Source organism: Aptenodytes forsteri, unplaced genomic scaffold (genome assembly GCF_000699145.1).
Source record: "Aptenodytes forsteri isolate BGI_AS27 unplaced genomic scaffold, ASM69914v1 Scaffold118, whole genome shotgun sequence".
Classification (NCBI taxonomy): domain Eukaryota; kingdom Metazoa; phylum Chordata; class Aves; order Sphenisciformes; family Spheniscidae; genus Aptenodytes; species Aptenodytes forsteri.
In genome coordinates, this window is record NW_008795859.1 from 2,442,657 (window position 1) to 2,466,570 (window position 23,914).

The 23,914-nt window shown below is 45.1% G+C and overlaps 1 protein-coding gene across 1 annotated transcript in view; it reads right to left on the minus strand.

Annotated features, from left to right (window-relative positions):
* The window catches only part of PITPNM2 (phosphatidylinositol transfer protein membrane associated 2), a 125,565-nt gene that overhangs the window by 23,271 nt on the left and 78,380 nt on the right, over positions 1-23,914 (minus strand). The window contains exons 6-13 of the mRNA XM_009283918.2: positions 18,054-18,377; positions 14,849-14,944; positions 10,676-10,780; positions 9,718-9,788; positions 6,060-6,304; positions 5,380-5,569; positions 4,210-4,329; positions 3,582-3,793 (exon numbers count right to left, since the gene is read on the minus strand). Of these exons, the coding sequence (XP_009282193.1) occupies positions 3,582-3,793; positions 4,210-4,329; positions 5,380-5,569; positions 6,060-6,304; positions 9,718-9,788; positions 10,676-10,780; positions 14,849-14,944; positions 18,054-18,377 (1,363 nt within the window). The remainder of the gene's footprint in view (positions 1-3,581; positions 3,794-4,209; positions 4,330-5,379; positions 5,570-6,059; positions 6,305-9,717; positions 9,789-10,675; positions 10,781-14,848; positions 14,945-18,053; positions 18,378-23,914) is intronic.

Genomic DNA, 23,914 nt, shown 5'->3' on the forward strand with positions numbered 1-23,914 from the left:
TGGCTGCCTGGCTGGGCAGCGGCGTCCCAGCGCTGCTGTGCTCATGGAAATAGGGTGCTCACTCCCCACCATCTGTAGCACCGGAGCAGTTGCTCGCACACGCTTCCCCTCTGGGATAGCCATTCGATAAATGAGCAGCTGCAAATACTCACAAATTTGGGAAGAAAAATGGGTTTCACTCAGACTTTGTTTTCCTGCTGTGGCAAATAACGCATCGTCCTAGAGACAGCAGCTCTGCTGACCACCACTCCCAAAGGATGCTAAAAAACCTCCTTTTCATGCCACACCGTCATGTATTCTCTAAAGCTGCACGCATGCACACGCACACTACTATTCTCCTGGTTACCAACCGCAGGGAAATAACAAGCTTACTTACGCCAGACATACATATCACGCAAAGTCAAAACAGTGATGTCAAAAACGAGAGGAACGGGAGGCTACAGCAGCGACAGCTGAAATGAGCATGTTCCCATTTCTGTGATGTGAACGAGCTTCCCTGAGATCACACTGCCAAGACACGCAACGCTGAAGCACATTTAAAAACAAGCCACCTTCACTGAAGCTGCAATTATTTTAGCTGACAAGACTGCAATGCATTAAGTTTGCTGTGTGTAAGGAATACAAAGTTATTTAGAACATGTTCAGTTTCGCCCAAGACAGGGCGACGGCAATGTGATTCAAATGAAGGCACAAAAGGAAAGACTGTCCTGATGGCAGATGTGTTATGGCAGGACGGGTGCAAGGGGGTTTTGTGTGTGTTCCACCCATCTTCCCACAGCATCTCTTCGTGGGGAATGGAAGAGAACGAGAGCGCTCACACCGCTAAGCAATCTGGACAGCTTCTTTCCTTTTACTGGGAACTTGATAGTCTTTTTAGCAATCAAAAGAAATGAGAGCCAAGGGGAACTCTGAATCTGTCATGCTCCAGGCAACCTACAGTGCCCTGTTCTCCCTTTAAAAAGCAGCAGATGTACTGTGTGCATTAATTAAACAAGAGCTTATGGATTTCAGAAGCAAATCAACTCATTTACAATAATACAAGTACAGCACAGCCAGAAATAATGTAGTTGTGCAGAAGGACTGAATTTAAAAATAAATGTGTGATTGTAATCTCCAGATGCTGCTCTGGCTTGCTGGGCATGATCCCAGAGAAGCGGGTAGGCCTGATACATGAATAAAAATGAGTGTCTTTGGCACAAGCTGAAATCTGCAGTAGGCATGGACAGAAAGGCCCCCGTATGCCAGGTTGCCCGTCTGCTGAGCCCATTAGGAAAACTTGGCTCTGTTCTGCCAATCTCCTGCACAAAGCCGTGTCACATCAGGGCTTGGTTTTTTTATAGGAAAATCATTACTTAGTGACAGAGAGGCCAAAGGGGCATTCTGCTGATGACTGTGAGGCTCAGTAATGATGGCTATAAGCACAAGGTCCAAGGAAGGATGCGGGTGTGACGCCCTGCCATCACGCAGGAGGGGAAGAGGTGAATCGCTGCACCCGGGCCTTCCCTCAGCCAGGGAGCCGAGGGGGAGAGATGCGGAGAGAGCTCGTACAGCAGCATCACGCTGCTCCTTTTCCTGAGTGAATCTTGCTCTTGAGCTGTGGGAAGAGACTAATTTTTGACCCAAGGTCTAAAGGTAGATTTAAAAAAAAATACAAAACCGTAAAAGAAAGCAAAGGTGAACCAATCCATCAGCGCACTGAACACTGACAGCCCCTGCCAGGGACCCCCAAGTGCTTCACATTGGGAGCGGGTACAATGCTTAGGAGGTGGAGCAGGGAGCACCAGGACAAAGCTATTTGAAATGACAGACTGTGCAATCCCTTATCCACATCAGGCCCCGCGCTTATTCTAAACTAAATGTAAAACTGCAGCAAGATGCCAGCTCACTTTCCTTAGCTCAGTCCATGCCCCCGAGGTCAAGAACAAGGAGACGAAAGAGCACATTTTTGCACGACTCATATTTTCTCCTGTAATACAGGAGGCTGTTTTGATAAGGTATGAACAAGAGACTGATTGCCTTTTATTAACCTGCTGGAAGTAGCTGAGAAGCTTATTGTGGTTTTTGTAAATGCAGCTGTCTTTCTGAATGTAGTATCTCTGTGCACCAACGACATTCACTTTGATACTTTCTCTCTCCTACGGATCTTTTACAAAGGGCCTCTGACATGGCAGGACAACACGAGCCCCCGTGCTGGAGCAACGACTGCAAGTAGCAAAGGAGAGGCAGAAGTGCAGGACAAGCCTTCAGCTCGGCACAGGGCAAAAGGAACAGCCTTGGGCACAGTTGCAATGCCGATAATGGTGTTTGCTGCGGGGGGACATTGCTCCCCAGTACCTGGGACATGGGGGAAGAGGGATTAAGAGGGTGTTGCAGTTCCTCGGCCCACAGGAGGAAAAGGTCTGGGCTGCCCAGTTCCACAGGCTGAAGAAGATGATTCAGTCAGAAGAAGCCTCTGGGCTCACAGAAGTAACCCCTGAACAATCAGCGGCAATGGAAAGACGGCTATGAAAATTTCATCGGTTTTGTTAACGGATACGTTTCTGAAAGTCCATTTGCAGAAGCTTAGGAACGTGATACTGGGGGCTTCAATAGTGAGTAACAAATTTGAAACACAACCTTGGTGCAACAGAGCAGCCCTGGCAAGGGACAGAATACAACCCCCTGTCCCTGCCCTGTATAGGAGATTCGGGTTGCTTTGCTAAACAGTCTCAGAGAAAGAACAATCCTCACGTGCAGCTGAAGGTTGCTCAATGAACCAGCCAACCAGCCAGGGTTCAGGATGTCTCATCCAGAGCATCCTGCCACCATGACAGCAGAAACCTGCTCCTGCGACAGGAGAGGGCACCGCAATTCAATCTCACACTTGAACTAGGCCAAAATGAAAGGATACTTGGCTCACAACCACCTTTCCCAAGAACAGGCCAGCCAACTCAAAATCAGCTTTCAGAGATGCTTTGAAATTAACACAACACTGGATTCCCGGTTCTGCTTCACCATCTTCCCTCGCACGATTTCTACATTTGCTTTATGACCTCCATCCCGCGCTTGCGGCACAGCAAAAAAGCAGTTACCTGACTGCCTCAGCTGTCAAACAACAGGATGAAGGGCTTCTTGCTATTGTAACAGATGCAGTAGAGCAGCTGTATCCTCTCACTGCCACCCCGCAAGAGAAAATCAGCTTTCAGAGATGCTTTGAAATTAACACAACACTGGATTCCCGGTTCTGCTTCACCATCTTCCCTCGCACGATTTCTACATTTGCTTTATGACCTCCATCCCGCGCTTGCGGCACAGCAAAAAAGCAGTTACCTGACTGCCTCAGCTGTCAAACAACAGGATGAAGGGCTTCTTGCTATTGTAACAGATGCAGTAGAGCAGCTGTATCCTCTCACTGCCACTCAGCAAGAGAGCTGTTAATTTTTTTTGCATATACAACACACTGAAATCTATACCCCTCTAATCTAAATTAAACACTTTCCTCCACCTTGCTTATCACAGGATGACAAAGCAACATTGGTGCATCTGCGAAACCCGAATCTCAGCTCCAGAATATCGCTGGTTCTGTTCCTTCAAAATCTTACCTTGAAAGAAAGGCTTGATGTTGCTTTATCGTGTCCAGTTCATAGGTTGATGAATCGCTCCTTTTCCGTGGCAGCTGCTTCTTTGGATCTTCTCCGTTGCTACGGGGAATATCAATGTTGCTCCTGCTGAGGTGTCTGCTGGCTTCCAGATTAGAGCCACTGGAACAATAGCTGTTGTTCACCGTTATTCCAGGAGACAGGAGGTCGGTATCCTGGGATTTGAAATACACGGATTTACCACTCTGACAGCTGAATCAGGAATACACCCACATTATATCCTTCTCCTTCTGTCCTCCTTTCCCCATCTACCCCAAGATCCAGTTGAGGGCAATACAGTACCTCAGACCAAACCACTTCCTAAGGGCGCAGGTCTTCAGACCCGCAGACCAGAGGGTGAAGCATCCCTGCTCAGAGCTGCGGGTGATGCTTCACACCAGAGGGTGAAGCATCCCTGCTCAGAGCAAATGCACCCAAATTGAGACACACATACACCTTAAGACACACGTTGGCCATTGATAAGGAAGAGAGTCTTTGTTGTTTCATGAAAAGCTCCTTACTAAAAACAGGGGCCATGGAGGCACTGTGGCCAGCAGACCTATGCCCAGTAGACACTGGGAGCCAGCATTACCTGGACACTCACAACGCTTCCTCGCCGACTGCTGTTCTGGCTCTCGGACACAGTCTGGTTGCTGTAGCATAAGGCATCAAATCCCAGAATTCCTCCAACACAGTCCCCCACCAAGCAGACCTGAAAAAGGCAACAGAAGCAGGGGAGGAGGAAAAAAAAGCCCCTTGACTTCAGTTCGGAAATGACAGTTAAAAGGAGTGCTGGATTATACCTAGGAAAGCTGCAGTTAACAGGATGCCCAGTTCTTTCATCAGTAAAACTATTCAGTCAATGAGCATCCACTCATACCCTGCAGACTCTTGTTATCTAACATAGCTAATGTGTTCTGGCTGTCCTCACTAGCCGACTGGAGCGAAGTGAAAGCAACACAGAGCACTGACTATGACGCTAACTCCAGCCTCAGAAAACCAAGCTTGACTCCCTCCTTGCCAGCTGCCTGTGCTACTTCAGGCAAGCTTCCCTGTGCTTCTGCCCCCTGTTTGTACCCTGAGAAGATAATGCTGTCCTGCCTCCAAGGGTATTGAGCAGATAGGCACAATAAAGCACTGAGACCCCTGGGTAGGAGAGGGCTGGCTGGGTCCCCGGGCACAGCGCTGGCTGGGAAGAAGCTCAGGGTGGAGAAATCACACTACAGCAGTGCAATGTGACAGCTAGTCGAATAGCTCAAGCCTCGTGGGGCTAGAGAGTCACTTTGCTCACAGAGGTGTGAGGCTCAGTCACGGTCTTTTATGGGGCGCAGCAGCTGCACAGTCTCAAAAAAGAAACGCACTTCTGCGACAACTCCAGCGCGAGCTGCTGAAGGTCCTTTAAAGACGGGAATGCTTAAAGAGCCTTGGTTTACAATGGGAGCAGAGATCATGTTTAGTAACAAAGGTAGCATTCCTGATTTGGAAAGGTGTGTCATGCTGAAAATTGATTAACTTCACAGTTTTGTAGCTTCATCTGAACACAAGCTCAGACTTTGCTTTGAATCCCAAAGGTTCAAGACAGAGCATGAGCAATAATCTCTCTCTCAGAAAGAAAGAAATGGAAGCGCAACGCTTTCTTATTGCAGCTCAATACTGTCATGTTTCCATCCCTCCTGAGAGATTAGTGGAAAAGAGAGCTTCAGAAGGAAATTGCTTCACTTGCTCTTCCTTTCATCGTGGCTACAAGCAGCTGCTGGCTCACCTGGCCGTTGAATGACATGCCCTCCTGGGATCTGATGAACTCGCTGTAGGCCTGGTTGGCTCTGACAATGACTGTGGCTACCGCTTCTTGGTACTGCGGGGATGATGTTGCTAGCAGAGGGAGTGCAGCAAGGGGAATGTGATCCTGGCTGTTGGACAGGCAGCCTTCGTCATAACTATATGGGCTGAGGCTGGATAGGGCAAGAGACATTGGAAACATTCAGCCTAACATACAGAGTGGGGAAAACCTTTTGCAGACAGTACAGTCAGTATTGCGGTTCATTAAAAAAAAGCCTCAAGATAGAAAGGCCATTTATTCCACTGTGAATGCGTGAGAGCTTAATAAATCTTTCCCTCCCATCAAACGTACATCTTCAAGGACAACATACTTACATTGACAGAACAACCCTCAGACAAGGAATTAAAGTCTTAGTATTTATTGGATTAATTAGAATAAATCAATCTCAGAACTCTTGCTGCATGATTATTGTATTCACTGCAGCTAAGTATGAAATCGAGATCGAATGCCTCGCTAGTATATTAATAAGTGCATTCTCAAAGTGTGGTCAGGGCTTTCAATACTACATGCAGAACATTTCAGGGAAGCAAATAAAAAAACCCCCAAAAACCAAGAGTGAAATTTTATACGTGTCTTCCTGTGACAAAGTAGCATCGACTTACCTGGACACCAGCGAAAATGCTTCAGAGCAGATGGCTGGGCAAGGGACTAGCCTGATGGCAATGTGTCCAAGAGCAGCTGGGTAATGTACCCTCATCACTGTGTCAAACACTGTCGTGATGGTGTTGACATCCCCTTGCTTAGAGCTCTGGTCACCACTTCCTGAGTCCAGGATGTTCCCTCCGTGGAGTACCAAGAGGAGGACGTGGATTTTACTTGGCTGCATTAATGGCTGCACTGATTCATCCTAGGTGGGAATGAAAGAGAGCACAGTAGAAAGGCTTGTTTTGCAAAGAGGTTTTATTTGGTCCAATACATTTTATGGAAACGTGGTCACCTTTTCTTCCCCAAGGCTCACACATGGTGTGTACAATAAATGCACTATCCACATCAAGTCCAGTCAGGGATGAGGCAAACAACAATCTGTGAAGCAAGGTATTTCCAGCAGAAACAGTATTAGCCACGATACAAGGCCTTGATAAGCCCCCATCTAGAAGGCTCAGTTCAGTTTGGGCCATCTAGAAGGCTCAGTTCAGTTTGGGCCATCTACACACAAAGATAATTGCAGTGTGAGAAGGACCACAGAAGGACAAGAAGCATGGAGACTTTCTGAACAGAGACTGAAAGAGTTCAGCTTCATTTGCTTCGCAAAGCTACCCGAGAATGAAACGCCTGCTCTCAAACACAGTGGAGATGAGTAAAGAAAGCTAGGGAGGGAAGAGAGGCACTTAAGTCAAAGGACAGTGCAGGTGCAAGCACAAGAGTTTAAACTGATCCTGAGTAAGTGTGGACTGAAAATCAGGTTTCTAAACACAGGAGATACAAGGTTTTAGAATAATATCTGCAGGTTTGTGGGTAATAAACTAAACTGTCTTCAAGAAGGAATGTGCTTAATTTATGGAAATGGACATTAGATACACCCAGATAAAACAGCTGAGAACCTGACTACTCCTTCCAGGTCTCCTACCCTACACAGGTGCATGCACAAACGCACACACAGAGCCTCAGCGGAACTGACTGGCCTAAGCAGAAGGAATGTTGAAAGTAAAAAAAAAAAAAAAAATTTGCATAAAATTGTAACCAGGTAAAACACGGCAGCAATAAAGACATTACTTGTGTGTGTTAGGGTGGAAAAATAAAGAAATAAAAGATGGGTGTTGCCTTCTGTTGGGGTGCTGAGCTCAGCTGCAGCAGTTGACAGTAAAACACATTCAGCAGAATTAACAAACGAGATCAATTAAGAATTAATCAATCAGAATTAACAAACAGGTCAGCAAGTGGCAAGTTACTGGGGAAAGAAGTTGTAGGAAGAGATCAGTCACTGCATCTGTTTGCCTATGACAGAAGTTATAAGTAAGACTTCCGATTTGCTTATACTGTTGCAAAAGAGGAACTGAAAAGAAAAAACTTCAAGACCCCGTGACCCAAGGACTGGCCAGCATCTGTCCGGGAGACTGCTGCAGGAACACAGTAAAGGTTTTTATTTTGGCTATCCAGGTCTTTTGCTTATTATGTTGAATCAATTCCTTGCCTAAACAGACAGGCTATAGTTTGGGGGAAGGAGGGAATTGAATCTGAACTCCAGAGTGGGTTATCATTAAGTGTCCTGCCAGAAGAGCTGTAAGCCCAATCCTGATGCCCCAGGAGCAGGTACAAGAGCATCCATTTGTACTGGTTGCGTATTATAACACAACAGAGCAGTAACTGTTTTTAATATCTATTCACTACCAGGGCTTTCAGGGTTTACGGCTCCCATATGGACTCACATCCCCCACCCCAACACCTTTGAGATATGTGAAAGCAGGTACTGATCTTTCCTCCTGTGCCTTATCCCTTGTGCTAGCAGAGACAACATTTGAAAACATCCTGGGCAACTCCCTGTTGAGGCAGAGAAATAGCCATTAGGAGGGGGTGTGGAAGGGGTGGAGGGCTGCAGTATTTTCCATTGGGCAAATTCTTCTCATTTTAGCATCTTTAGTCACCTGATGTCCTTTGAGCAACGATCGAGTCCCTGACAAACCTGCTGGTGGGAGGAAAGCATGCCCAGGCACACATTAGCAACCTAACAACTAGCTTACATTTTTACCAGATAATGTTAAAGCATGTCTTAATACACAGCCCACCAGAAGTATTAAAATTCACATCCAAGTCTGTAATAAAGATTTTCCAGACCTCCTGCATAAGAATGGCCTTTAATTATTTAGTACCATTACACTGTATTAATGCCTGCTCTTTAAACCTTCTCTGATTCCAGTTTACAGCGCCTGCAAAGTGAACTTTTGCCTGGCTGGAGGCATGGGAGGCATGCTCTCAGCATCTCAGCACCGCTTTTGCTTTCAGACAAGTGTTTTAAGTGCTCATTTGGAGAACAACATGAGTCACCAAGCTCAGGTCATCCAGAAGCTTATCAGCAGTCTTTTGGAGGCACCTTTCCCTTTCAGTTCGTGAACCTCTGCTCTTGAAGGAAGTGGGGAACATGCAAGCAACTGCTGATTAGTTTAGGGGTGGAGGTGGCTATTTAGAACTTTCTTGTAAGATCTGGAGTCTCTTAAGACACCCGATTCCTGCACTACCTTTTGGTGATGGAGGCTCTTAACCTGAAAATCACTGCAATGGTGGCTAGGAATTTCATACTATTTTAGTAGACTGTTTGTCAACAACTACAAATAACTGCCTTTTTCATCTCACTTTGAAGTCTGTTCTTTTTCCGAAAGGAAGGCAGAAACAGGAGGGGTTTGAGTTTGTACAGCCCTCTGAAGAATACAAGAAGTTCTCCACCCCATCTTGAGCTCTAAGAGAAATCTTAGGGCTGTGACTTCCTTATCTTGAGGTGGCTAGAGCCGTTCCCGTCCCCTGCCACCCACTCTCCCCATGGCCCTTGAGCTCTCAGTCTATTACAAAAAAGCCAAACCACCATGAACTTACAGCCTGGCACACAGAGTAATACCAAAACCATGCTCACGGTCTTTGATAGACCACAACGTAACTTAGGCACTCTGCAAGCAGCTACATCATCTCTGCAGCACAGACAGGCAGGGGCTTTAAGGGGAGGATGAGTACAGCCACTCCAAGATGCACTGGCTCACTAGGACACTGAATTGCAAAAGCCTGTATATGCAAGTCTAGAAAGCCAGGGTGGGTGGGTGTGTTATTATTTATTTATTATTTTATCCAAAGCACCGATACAGGCTACGCTGTCACTGGTTTCCAAACAAGACCCTGAGCAGCTCCAAAGAGTGGGCTACAGCCGAGCTGTGTCACTCGGACCACCGCAGCCTGCTCCTTGGTGCTGCAGTAACACGACTCTCCTGCTCCCCCGTCCACACTAGCTCATTCGGCATTAGCAGGATAGCTCTACCCAGCAGTGCCTCAGGCTGCAGTTATCCCCACAGGATTAGTATTTTAGTATTATTATATTAGTATCCAGCTGGATACCTGAGGCTGCCTGCAAACTACAGAGCATTTTCTGTATGATGCTCAAAAGACAGGTGACATAGTCCCTTAAACACAGCCATGAAGTACGCAGCATGCTGGCGTGGCTCCGAATGACACACAAAGACAATACACCGCTCGCAGCAAAGGGAGCCGTTTACCCCATTTGCCCCACACGGACACGTTCCAGCAACAAAGGATCTCGTTACAAGAAACTGAAGCACTTACTTCAATGATGCTGAGCCTCTCCACGCTGGAGCCAACACGGTACTCTGCTGATGTCTCGTGATACAAGTCACCTAGAAGCACAGAGGTTTAAAACGTCAGCACTGCAAGATGCTATCTGGCAAAGACACTCTTCCATAAAGACACTGTTTGTGCCAATGCCTCTCAGCCTCTTCTGCCTTCTATCTCCTTAATTATTTAATCAAATTGCCCTCTCCCTCCCTCCCGCCTCCTTCCACCTGAGGAGCCTGGGCAATGCTGGGTCATTTATTTTCCAGCAGTTTCTCATAACCTTGGTAAACGCCGAGGACATTAGCGACCTCTTCTCTCATTACAGCGATCCAGTATCACTGCTTTATTAAGGATGGCAACAATGGGAAATCCCTGCACGATTGTCAGAAATGATTGGTTTGTGGGAAAATAAAAGGAATCGCTTGAACTATGCTGGGGGAGCAGAGGTCTGACGCATTCATACGTCTGTGCCTACACAGACCGACTTTATACCAGAAAGCCTAAGTGTCATCTTCCACCGTGCCGCTACGTGGATCGATCTGCCCGAGGAGCTAGCTTCCTTTCAAAATTTCATAACGATGAGCAGAAAATAAAACCGAGGCAGATACAGACAAGAACAAAGGATGGAGCAAGAGGAAAGAAGAGTCAGGAGAAATTCAAGCCATTCAAGACGGAGCTGGAATATTTCATCATTATACGAGAGCATCCTGGCTGTCGCACAAAGGAGCCGAACCAACACGGAAAATAAAAGAGAATCAAGAGCTACCCCAACTCCCACTGGGCAATTCTTTTTCGGCAGCACTGGGCAGTCATTTTTATGCTCTGTCTCAGCTTCTCCTTTCGTGAGATGAGGATAACAAGTTTTACCTTTTTCAGAATGTGGCTGTAACAATTGCCTGGAAATACTGTAAAATATCACATGCAGTCTTTACTTTAAAAAAAAAATTACCCTGGACATCATCGCATTCGGGGGTTTCAATTTTATCCATCAGATCATTGGAACTCCATTTGGTTATTTCTTTCGGGAACATTTCCTCATTGTCAGACAAGTCCTCTTTAAAAAACAGATTTTTTGAGAGTCACACACACACAGATATGTATACAGACAAGAGCACAGAACAGAATTTTAAATAAAAGTAAGTCCCCAAAACTCTATGTAATCTTATAAACATTTGGATGGCTTAAGTCATAATAAAACATGATACTTTATCAGCTTTTGTTATATAGAAACCAAAGCACCTTTTGAAAAGTAAACAAAATGTTTTAGTTGCGTGTTTTTAACAAACAAAACTCCTAAAGCATGGAAAAAGTAACATGGATTTTTAATGCTACTATTTCAGGTATCGTTTGACGTTTTTCTTGCCATACTTTCTGATGATGCTAAAGCAGCCAGAATGCTCCACTACAGGAGAGGACAAAGCAACGTTTGCCGCTGGGATCCTCCCAGACCTGTCTGAAAGCTGCGGGACGTCTTTGGGGGAAGCAGTGACAAGGATCACTATTGTTAATGGGACCAAATACCTAAAAAGGCATGAGTAATAAAGGAAACGTGAACTCCCTAGGCTATCTTTAGTGTGATTTCCTTAGGAGACGAGACTTGTTTGATTGCACTGAGTGCATGTGTCTGCCATTTCCCTCCTACCTCAGGGTATTCTGATCCCCTGGCTCATTCTTTATCAACTGTAGTTGAACTAAGTGTCCCAAAAATACTATGTTCCTAGAAGTGTAATTAAAAGGAAGAGACATATAAAGGAGAGACCCTATAAAACACCCCACAGTAGTATCCAAACATAAGAAAGATTAATAGCCTTGCTCTATAGCAGACATCAGAGGAGTTACGCCAGGTTAGGGGAGAAAAAGGAGGGCTGTCAGGTGGGTGACACTGGCAGGCAGGCTTGTGCTTTGTGCCCACACCACATGGTGCCGGGCTGCAGAGCCCTAATTCACCACAGTGAAAGCCTGACACAGGCAGGAGTCCAGCCTTGCTTGTCCACAGAGCCTTTGCTGGTACGTCTACATGGAAACAAGCAGCTGAGCCCTGTGGAGGCATTGCTGAACAGGCCATTAGCAGCCGTAGCACTGGAAGAATTCATCCCAGTGCCCTCACCAGACACCCCACACACCCACCCCCCATGCCTGCTGGCCTGGGCTAGGTTATCCAACACGTGTGGACTTCCCCCAGGAGAGGCTGAGCTCGCTCTCAGCCCAAGCCTGAACACAGGGTGGCCAGTCTGGAGTTGAGAAAGGGCTCACAAAAATGTTTATGTCAAACATAAACATTATGTCCTCTGAGACAGCAGCAGCCTGATGGCTCCTTTACCGGGTGAGAGCATGGACCCAGTGCGGGCTGGGCAGGGCACCACGCAGCCTCCACGCTTTCTGCTTAATCCTGGCAGGTTCTTGGGAAGGAAACAGAGCCCCAAAGGTCCCACTTGAACCCAGGGGAAACCAAACAACTGCAGTGCAAGCCATACAAAGATGCCTTTGGTATGGGTTGCTGGTTCCTTTTTTTTCCTCCTTTCTCTTTTCTTTTTTTTTTTTACATTGAGGATGTATCTTTTACTGTTAAAGAGGTTAAGTGCTTTCTAATTTATTTATTGTTCTGCATTTAGTATTCCTTTCCTGAAAATTTTGGGCTTGTAAATTTAATAAAGATTTACAAACATAATAACAACAGTAGTAATTACAGATGTCTTGAAGATTTAAAAGCTGTAATCTTCAGAGTCCCAGACTAGGATTCCCCCTTTCTTGTTGCTGTACAGTTACTAAGAAAATTATTAGTTGGAAGAATCCTAGGATGGGGAACAAAAAGATTATGAAATATATTCATCTTTTCGGCAAATCTGAGCAATAGCGTTATAAAAAAAAAAAAAGAAGGGGACTAAGTGCAGAGCCAAGCAAAGACCAATTATTTTTAGGAGTTTCTATTTACACTTTGACTGTAAAAAGAGAGCGACCTGGCAACTTTGCATCAGCATGCCATTTCCTTTTTCAGCTATGGAAAAAATCTGAGTAAATCCCCATTTCCCTGCACGAGGGAGTGCGGAGCTACCTGTTCAGAGCAAGTGGAAAGCACAAGCATGCAACACACATGCTGGCAGAGAATTAAGAGGAAGATTGCTCTTAAAGCTCCTCCAGCAACTTAATCTAGATATTAAACTTATTTCCTTGAGAGGTTTAATTACAGCCCTTATTGCTGCTCAAGTGATCATTGAATGGGATATTACTCCCGTTATTAGCATTTATTACAGGATAGATATTAGATATTACTGTATTTGTCACTACCTTTACCAGAGTATGCCAGTGAATGAGGATGAGTGGGAAGAGGGCGACAAGAAATCTTCTTGGGCTCCGGTTACGCCCACTGCACTGTGAGGAAATGTGTGTGTATATATGGGAAGCACTTCTAAGGAACTCTGCTTGGTGTTGACTCACATCCTGATCTGTGCCAGTTCCCATGGTACCGACCCCGCAAGTCTCCCCGGCAGGATGAGCTGCAAGCGGTGCTTCATCCCTGCTCACAGACCCGGAGCTGGGACATGTCATCTGCGGGCCAAGGGGCAACAAGAGGTCCCTCCCGAAGAGAGGGCTGTGTTGAACAGCACACACATCAAGGCTTCAACTCGTAAGCCAAAATCCCATCAGACCAGGCAGACTTTTCAAACCCAGCTGTGCGGATTGCAGAGGACAATCTGTACGTAAATGGAGACGTGCTGTGTGCTAGCAGAAGAGGAGCTGCTTTTTCTGTTAGCAAGCTCCTAGAAGTATTGCAACAGAGGTGCTGATACCAACTGTGGCACAAGGCTCATTTTTGTTAATTCTCCTTCCCAGGCCTGTTAGGAGCATGTCAGGGATTCCCTGGGGGCCTGGATCTCAGGCAGAACCATCTCTATCTCAATTTTAGTATTAAGTAATTAAAAAGGCAAAAAAGAGGGTGAATAGCAATGATGCCGTTCCAATGACTCACTCCTCTTTTCTTGTATGTGTATTGCTACAATAAATCCCTTACATAGTTTTTGTAGCTGCTACATAAGTGTCTCTATTTATTAACTTAAACTAAGTTGGCCCTTCTCCTTCCAGGCAAGAGAGACATTCATCCCAACTTGCATGCATCCTGGTCATTTAAGCTGCTATTGTGCAAGTCACTACTCTACAATAGAATGCCACTTTCTACCCCAGAATTTGAGATGCATGCCTAAATACTTGATGTGAGAACTCTTCTGGAACACGATACTATCGATTTTTTGAGACTGAACTTTAGCTGAACATCAGTGAAATCTAGCTGAACATCAGTGAAATTCTGCTTTACAAAACTGGGGCGTCATCTTCTAACAACTGCATTTCACAGAAAGGTCACCAACTTCATCAGCACACGTTGCACATCTAACTTAGATTAGCATTACAAGCCGAGAGAAGAGTCCATCTGTTGTCAGTAGTGACGGAGCCCTTCAGGCTTAAATACGCATTAAGTACAATATATGAAATGAGCGCAGTGGAACAAAGCTTCTTCACACGCACATGCACAGAGAAAAAAAATAACACAGCTTTCTCCTAATATGGATAGTCAAAATTACTTTGAGAATTCCGGAATCAACACTGATTAGTTTTGGCACCTGAAGTACCTTGTTGCATTCATTGTTGTATTTCTTGGAATGGGAGAATAAGGAGTTAATAAAGGCAAATTCGGGTCTCTTCAGGCCCAGACAGGACAATTAATCATAATCCTACTGATTAAAAAATAAATTAGAAAAATCATCAGTCATACTGAATCAGAATCATTAGGACACACCCACAGTCCAGCTAGTATTGCTGAATTTTACCCACACTCATTTGCACCAAATAAAATACAGCTCCAAAAGGTTAAGACTGTTCAAGATCCCTTCAAATAGATCACACTGAATCTGAAATGTTGCTGCGTTAAATGTAAGAGTCTGCTGGGTGATGCTGGGGATGCTTGAAGAAGCTGCACTGATGCTGCACTCATCTTGGTTAGAAAGGAAAAGACTTCAAACAAAGCAAAAAAGTCTCGCTTCCTTCCCCGCTCACCCCCCACCCTCATGCCTTCCGTTCTCTTACCCCACCATTTCAGGAAACAAACGATGGTGATTTAGGCTCCACATACCATGGGCATCAAAGAATTCATCATCTGAGCTGTCATCTGAATCTCTGGCAATGCTCTGCATCCTCCACTCGGAGATACTATGGCGTGAGGGACTTGCTGGAAAAAACAAAAAAGCCTTATGCGATACGCTACATCGACAAGATGGAGAGTTCCCAACATGATCTTTGCTGGAGGAAGAGTCGTGTGTTCTCTATGAAAATTCACTGCTGCAATATTAAAAACACAAAACCCCGATGATGCTGGTGTGATGTCAGTGTACCGCTTTACAGATCCTGTTTGTTTACTGTTGTTAGAACCTGTCAGCAAGATGCTACATTAAAGCAAGCTGTTTGTATCACTCTTATGCTATTTTGAATGGCAGCTATTTATAATTGTTAGTAGGACGTGCAAAATCAGCTGGGTTTTAAAGTTTGCAATTAGGAAGGAAGCAGGCTGATTGGAAGCTTTCTTCGTGCCTCTAATCAGCACACAAACCATGCCTCTGCTTCGCTAACTTTCGGGTGGGTAGCTAAGCAGAGCAGCCTGGATAGAAATAATCTGTTTTCTGGAAGGAAATTGCTTCCACACAAATTGGATTAGAGATCTATTTAAACTTTAAACTTGAATGATTTAAACAACATGCTATCCAACTACTTCATAGGGAGCTGTCCTGACGGAGCGAGGAGAAAACCCAACGGTCCCTTTTGGTTCCTGTTTGCCCTCCTGTTCTCACACCTACCTGCTCCTTTTCATTTTCCCCTCCAGAGTTCCCTCTGCTAAATAAAAAATTAAAAAAAAAAAAAAAAAAAAAAAAAAAAAAAAAAAAAAAAAAAAAAAAAAAAAAAAAAAAAAAAAAAAAAAAAAAAAAAAAAAAAAAAAAAAAAAAAAAAAAAAAGAGAAAAAAGCCGTAATATGGGTTTTTTTCAGATATAATTTAGCAATGATCCAGCCTGAACTCTTCTTGGCTGAACTTGCTACAGAACAGCCGTCTGCTGAAGGGAGCACTGTCCAAAGACCGACGAGAGAGAGGGTTTTTCCCCTCCTTCAGATAGCTCTTGCATGTCACACAGAGCACACAAAGCGCTTGCAGCAGCCACCTAACCTAACACTGCAAAAACCTGAGGAGACTGACAAATTCTCATTTAGCATATACAAAGACGCTGAAAGGTTCTGGTTACTGTGACAGCTGCACGAGCCGTTTCATGCTATTGTTGTAACAGCATTAAATCTGTAAGTCAAATTCTTCTAATTTTGCTACCCAGTTGCCACATGGAAAGAGGATGGAGACCCTGTGCGGAGTCATCTAATTGCAGCTCAGCATTGGCTCAGCAGCCCCCAACTACCCCGCCGCCCACCCCTTAGGGAGCAGCAAGCGAGGAGGTTGGCAGAGCAGAGCTAATTCACGCTGAAGTGACGTCAAGGCACTCACATAATAGTTGCTAAAAATAGAGCATATAATAACATATGGGATGGTGACAAGGGTCCTGCTATCACCAGAGGTCTCGCTCGGATGATATAGGGAGGACCAAGATCTTTTGGAGAAAAGGCGTTGCTTTTTTCAGCTGGAGGTAGCGGTAAGTCGAGACAGCCCTCCTTGCTTCCATATGTTAATATGCTGCCAGCATGAAGAAGGATTAAAATATCTGCATGACGTACTTCCCAGCACATCACAATTCATTTCTTTCATTACTTTTTCTTGTAAAAGCCGAGACATTCTGCAGTTTAAAAGAAATTCATGCTTTGCTACCAATGAAAACCTTCAAGTGAAATCCTAAGAGGTCTGAAAACTACAGCTTCCAATGAACATATCAGCAGTGGAAGAGGGGGTTCATAACAAAAAGCATAGAGAGAGACAGGCACATCGATATAAAATCCTGGTGCAAGTGAAGTAGCCAGCATTTTTCTCTTTATACAATGATTTATGAAGCATCTGGTAGGTTCTTCCCCGGGGCTCACTCCAGTGAGTCATCGCAAGGTAAAACTACCGCTCATCTCTCATTCACCCCGTGATGAAATCAGTGATGGAGCGGTAAATAAAAATGGAGACTCAACTCACAATATTTAGCGCCTATGAGAGATGGAGAAGCTTCACTCACCTAGAAGTCCCCTTCCACCATCACTGGAAGAAACACAGCCCCTTGGGGTTTTCAGAAAAATCAAGATTTTTTTTGCCCTCTTGCTGTGAGACCTATTACCCTGCTGTCAGCTGCGCCTGACTGAAAGGAGAGGGAATTGCTGAGGGTTCAAGCCTTCTGCCTGTAACTCACTGGGGATTCACCCCTTTGTACAGAACGGTCCGAGGAAGGGAAGAGTTTAGTACAGCAAAAAAAGGTGACTTCCTAGGGAGAGGTGAGTGACAAAATTCAGGACTCAAAGCTGAGTCTTTACAGGGTATCCATAGGCTTTAACAGCAAAATCCTGAAAGCTTCCTGAAGGGTATTTAAAAGGGAATATAAATGCGATCCGTGGTCCCACCTAATCCCAGGCTGTTGATGTTTGGTCTCTGAACAGCTACTGCACATCATCACCAGTGGAAGGCAGCAGCCCCCACCCACTTTTTTGGGGGTACCTGCCTTAATCTCCCTGGTAGCTAATGGGGGTGCTTTCCTGTGTGAGCTACACTGCAGCACCCGTGGAGCCAAACACTCGCTTCCGAAATGAATGGCATGTAGCAGTGTATAAGCCCGGCCAAGGAGCACGGGGTGCCTGCTGTAGCTGCCTCCTGGAAAACGAGAGGCAGATAACAGCGACCCACAGCCCGGCTGGTTCTGTGACACAGCGGACAAGCAGACATCCGGAAAGGGAACACCGCTGAAGGACCAGGCCTTATAAAAGCCACCAGTGGCTCTTGGGTAACAAGGACTAACTCTGTCTAACTCTGTCTGTGCCACTGTTTGTCGTCTTCTGAGACCCACTGCTGCTAGCCAGCTGCTGCCAGCTCTTCTACCGGTTTTTCATAGTTCCTCTGCTTTTGAGATTGGCAGGAATTCTGCCATGTGCCACTGAGTCACAGTTACGGGATGACTAGAAACATTCCCAAACCCGTAACAGGTCACCTGAGAAGACTGAGCCTGCAACACCAGCAGAGAAAGCCTCTGAGTTAAAAGGACTCACAGGAGAAATATGCATTGTCCCAAAGGTGCCGGCCACAAGGAGACACGGTCCTACCTCCCAAAAGCCCAACCTCCATGCAGTTCAGAAGAGCAAATCTTCAGCAGCATCTTACCTCCTCTCTTTGAAGATCGTGAGGACTTGGAAGACGTGGACCACTGCTTGGTGAGTGATCTCCCAGAGGCTGTTTCGCTGTTACCAGCGGCATCCTCTGTGTCAACAGGTGAAACTGTGCTGGCTTCAACATCTTTCTCACCAGGAGTGTCTTTGACACTGTGCTGCTCAGTATCATTTTCACTGCAGAACTGGGCCATCTTCTGAGCCAGCATCAACTGTGCCTCCTTCTCCAGCTGCCGGATATCCTCAATGGTGAGCCCATACCATTCATCCTGCCAGCACCAAGCCTGCCGATGGGCACGGACCATGACCTTCCGCAAGCCTGCAAAGCCAAAATGCCCCTGTCACCAGTGCTACAAACTGCAGGAATCAATGTGTTCCGTTGCCCAAAACCTCAAGACACTGTGGCAAGGATACTACAGTGGCATCAAAACCACAATGCTATAAGCTGCAGTAAAGGGCCTTCATATAGTAAGCACCAGGATGGCAAATTGGTCACTTCATGTACTTTATCTCCTCAATTCTTGCTAACCAACCATGCACTGAAAAATTAGCCAGTCTTCTGCGACTGCTTTTAACTTGGCGAGGGATTTCCTAATTCTGGATGGAGGACTTTGTTCTGTAACTGCCTGCTCCACCAAGGAGGAGCCACGCACAGACCACAACTGCAACTCCCATGAAGTTCTGGGAAGTTGTAACATTTGGATCCGGCCTTCAAAGTGAAGTATGTTCCCAGAAGAAAAAAAAAAAAAAGAAAAAAGCCAACATCAACAACAAAAACCACTGATTTTTTTTTTTATCCAGGAGAGTTTCAAGTGGTTCCTTGATGAACACTACATAGCCCACCACAATTTTTACATGACGGAAGCACATCCCACATCAGCAGTGCTAAGACTAAAACCTCTCCTTTCCTTGGAAACCTGGTTTCTATATATCAGCGAAACAGCATCACAAATAGGAGTTTCTGAGATAATGGGATAGGAAACAAAGTAAGGGAGAGAATAAAGATGCTTTATTTTGCAGATACCATCTGTCTTCTGCTGCAAGAGAAAAATGAAGTGCGTAAAGCCAATTTAAAATATTTCAACGTATCATATATCTGAAAGGAAGAACTGTCTCAATATCAACACACAATGCCCCTGACCAGGCAACAGAAACTTTCCTTCAAGACTTAAACTTGTTGGCTAACATCATCATACCACCAAGACTTTTTTTTTTTTAAAAGAGTACAGTCACTGTCAGGATTTTCAACCAATATTATTGCTTAAAAGCTCGTGACACGTCAAAGCTCCAAACTGCTATTTATTACTGATGGGAGCACACAGCAGTAATGGTGCTTCTAAAAGCTTCTATAAATACTGATAAACTAATCCTCAGGAGCCCTTCTGGGAAAAAAAAAATAATAATAAAAAAAATCAATGAAAAAAAAAAAAAAAAAAAAAAAAAAAAAAAAAAAAAAAAGTGCTAAGACTAAAACCTCTCCTTTCCTTGGAAACCTGGTTTCTATATATCAGCGAAACAGCATCACAAATAGGAGTTTCTGAGATAATGGGATAGGAAACAAAGTAAGGGAGGGAATAAAGATGCTTTATTTTGCAGATACCATCTGTCTTCTGCTGCAAGAGAAAAATGAAGTGCGTAAAGCCAATTTAAAATATTTCAACGTATCATATATCTGAAAGGAAGAACTGTCTCAATATCAACACACAATGCCCCTGACCAGGCAACAGAAACTTTCCTTCAAGACTTAAACTTGTTGGCTAACATCATCATACCACCAAGACTTTTTTTTTTTTAAAAGAGTACAGTCACTGTCAGGATTTTCAACCAATATTATTGCTTAAAAGCTCGTGACACGTCAAAGCTCCAAACTGCTATTTATTACTGATGGGAGCACACAGCAGTAATGGTGCTTCTAAAAGCTTCTATAAATACTGATAAACTAATCCTCAGGAGCCCTTCTGGGAAAAAAAAAAATTAAAAAAAAAAAATCAATGAATATTGTGCCCCCTTTAATTACTGGGAAACTGAGCCAAAGATGGGTTCAAGGACATGCCAAAAGCAGCAGTGGGATTTGTTGTCAGTGGGATTATGGATCCACAATCCTCCGTTGTTAAGCCTGGAGCAGAAACATACCGTGCCAAAAAGCTGGCAGGCAGGGTAGCCGTCCTCTCACTCTAATGAAGACCTTGTCCAAAGACCACAGGCCACACCACCACCACTGCTATTACAAGATAGAGAGCAACCAACAGGCTACATTAAAATCATTTAGGTTTTGGGAGCTGCAGATCGAGCTCTCTAAGCACCACCATGAGGAAAGATGGCCCTCGTAAGCCACCCTCCATTTCCAGGAGCACGGCCAAAGCTGGATGGTCCTACTGTGCTCAGGGTTTCTAAGGTGTTTCCAGCAACACGTGCTTCACTGTTGTACAGAAAATCTTAGATCTCACTACTGTCGTAGTTTCTATGATGTTCAGCCTAAATATCCCTTTTGTTTTCAGCAATCTTTTTGTTTTGTTTTTTAAACGTACAAAAAGCTTATTTTTATATGTTTATTTCCTTCCAGTTCTGGGCACTTTATTGTCTGCTCTGCTCTTTGGTTAGTTCTTAATGCCACCAGCCATCACAAGTCAACCTATCAGGAGGAAATAGCCATTGAGATCAGCAGCTAATGTGATGGACCACCTCAACCTGAACTTCATTTGCACAGTAAGATTAAATCTATCAATATTTTATGCATTTCTCTGCCTGACTTTCACAAGGGAGCTCCGCATAGGAGAGACAAGTTTGAGCCAGCAGACTGTGACCTTCTGGGGGCAGAACAAGGGGCAACTTAATTGTGTTCAACCTTAGTCGAGACTCAGTTATTTCCCCCGCCAGATTACTTTTTGCAGAACTGCAGGAGAATGTTTTAGCCTCTTCACCTCCTGTTATGATTGACAATCAGCAGAGCTTAAAGACGGAGATTAAATTCCCATCACATCCACACTGAAAGCCAGGAAAACGTTTCCCTTGCTGTAATTCAGTTCCCAACACCACAACCATCCTTTGGACTTCCACATCCACAACGTCCACTTCTACCTTGCTTGAAGCACCTTGAAAAAAGACTGTGATCAGACACAGAAGCGAATGGACCCCTCACTCTCATCCCAAGACTCCCTCCATTCCAGGGCTCAGCAGCCTCTGCTCATGCTCCTGGATCCAGCCTTGATATATCAATGCACCAACTCCTTGGAAATTCTCAGTGTAAATGCACAGATGCCACTGACCACATATCTTTGTTTTAATGGGCTAACATCATAGGGAACAGGAAAACCACTTGGGGGTAAAAAAAAAAAAAAGTCTCCTGAAGTTCCCCTCTGCCTTCTTTCACTTCACCTCTTAGCTCACAAAAATCACCTGTACAGCTTCCCCCCAACTCACAGACCTCCCCATCTGCACTGCTCACATCACTTTGATTAGACATCCCAAATCACCCTTCCCTAAAGCCTTGTTCTTTTGAAAACAGGATGGCATTGCAGGGCTTCACGGCTGTTGTGCCTCTATCACTCCGGATTAGCTACGAAGTAAAAAAGACTGAGATTATTTTCCTAGCCTCTGGCCTTCACCTGGGATGTGTCAGTGATGCTGCATTTCTCCTTCTTAAACACAGGGAGAAAACCTGGAAGAGAACGAGGCTGTCCAGGTACAAAAGAAATTGTAAAATAGAAGTCATGGCTTGCAGAAAAAATCTTCGCTGCTAGGGATGGGAAACTTGAGCAGTCCCTCAGTGCCCAGCAGTGAGTATATCACTGCGCTGATCTTCAGCCTGCAGCGCTGAAGCCTTCCAGTAGGCAGCAGAGAGCCAGAGGAAGCACCGAGTGCCCCCACGCAGCTATGTGGATTCAAGATCCAGCTACAAATGACTGACCTCACCTGTCCAGACACTGCTTCCCTCTCTGTGCAATGGAAAAAAATCAAGTCTTAAAGCATTTTTTTATCAAAATGTTAGAGAAAAACAAGTTTTTTATTTGGAAAGTGAAAAGGAGGGGACAGATCAGACCCAGGAAACAAGAGTGTAATTGGGAAAAATTATCTTTTTAACAGATCAGAGATGCCCATCAGGACAGTGCTGAAGGCATCTGTGGTCCAGTTCACTTTCATTCTTCTCTCTGGCAGGAGGGGAGGTGCAAACATCTGGACATGAGGAAAAATTTCTTTACTGAAAGAGTGGTTAAACATTGGACCAGGCTGCCCAGGGAAGTGGCTGAGTCCCCATCCCTGGAAGTATTTAAAAGACGTGTAGATGAGGCGCTTAGGGACATGGTTTAGTGGGCACGGTGGTGTTGGGTTGACGGTTGGACTCGATGATCTTAGAGGTCTTTTCCAACCTTTATGATTCTGTGATCTCCTGCTCAGCCCGAAAATTCCCTGTCCCGCACTCAATACCACACACTGTGCTTTCAAGCCATGCCTCACGGCTGGCTGCAGCCCATTTGGCAGTTTGCCTTGCAAGCCTGTGGCATGCTGCCCCTGGGTAGCGGGAGCTGGCCGGGGAGGACAGGTTGGGTGCAGCATCCCACCCGTCACCTTGTTCCAAGTCGGACAGAATGCAACAAGCCCAGCGGAGGTGAGGCTCCGGGCAACGCAACGCTCCTCCATCTCCCCTGCCACCACCTGCTGTGGGATGCGTGTTCCCTTCTCACCCACAGAGCAAACCAACCCAGCAGTACGGAAGAAATGCAGGGTAGGAGATGGTCTCACAAAGAGGTGTCTCTGGTGTGAAGAGAGAACCAAGCAACACAGGAGAATCAGGGAGGATTTTAGAGTAAGTTTTCCCCTTCCACCCAGCATGCACCATGCTCATCTGAGCCTTCTTTCCCAGAATTGGAGGATAACCCCACAGTCTCGGCAGGCAAGTCACACACTGAAGTCAATCAGAAATAATGGGAACAGGTACCAGCTGATTTCAGTAATATCAGTAGTTAACAAGACTATTATTTCTGTAGAGCGCGCAACGCTTTGGTTTAAAAAAAACAAGGAAACCACACATGCACAAATGTACACATGCAGATTGAGTTCAGAAGTACCCATCGTTGTTGCTTTGATTTAATTATAACATCTCCTACTGTGTCGTGCAGAAAGATCATCTGTGAAGAGTCTAGCAGAGCGCAAACATTTAAATCACTTGCCTTGCAACTCACCACCTCAACAACTCAGAGACTGGTTAAATCCATGAGGTGCTGACTCTTGTAAATGATTTGCCTGAGACTGTGGTGTTGAAATTAATCTTACAAAAGGGAGTGTAAATGGCCATGAGACAAGCCAGGACAGAGGACTCTCTAGCTGAATTTAAAAAGCTTTTTGTCTATAGTTCTGGGCTTGTTTTTCAACATGAAATAAAAATAGTAAACATAACAAAAACTCAACGCAAAAACCCAAAACAAATCAAAAACCCCACCACCAAATCCTGCCCAACACCCCCTCAACTATCCATATAAAGCAACTGTTCAGATACCTATCAACTGCGTACCCAGTGGCAACATCCCAAAGCATTTTATAATGCACGCTCACAATTTCCTGGCAGCAGATAAAGGACGCCTGATTTTCCCTGGGCAACACTATTTCCTTGATAGTCACAACAGATCCCATAACTTTCTCAGTACAGTTCTGGTCGTCTGAATGTATCCGATCAAAGGCAACCTGCAGTTATATCTGCTTGCTTCCCTACCCTCCCTTGCTCAGACCACTCACAAAAAAAAAGCCTGTGGTCACATCCACATCGTGCTAACTGCAACCTGCCTACCCCTGAAAAGACAAAACTCTACCTGCAGGCCCCAACGGGCAGTACGCCTCTGGATGAACTTTCTCTTTTGAGTG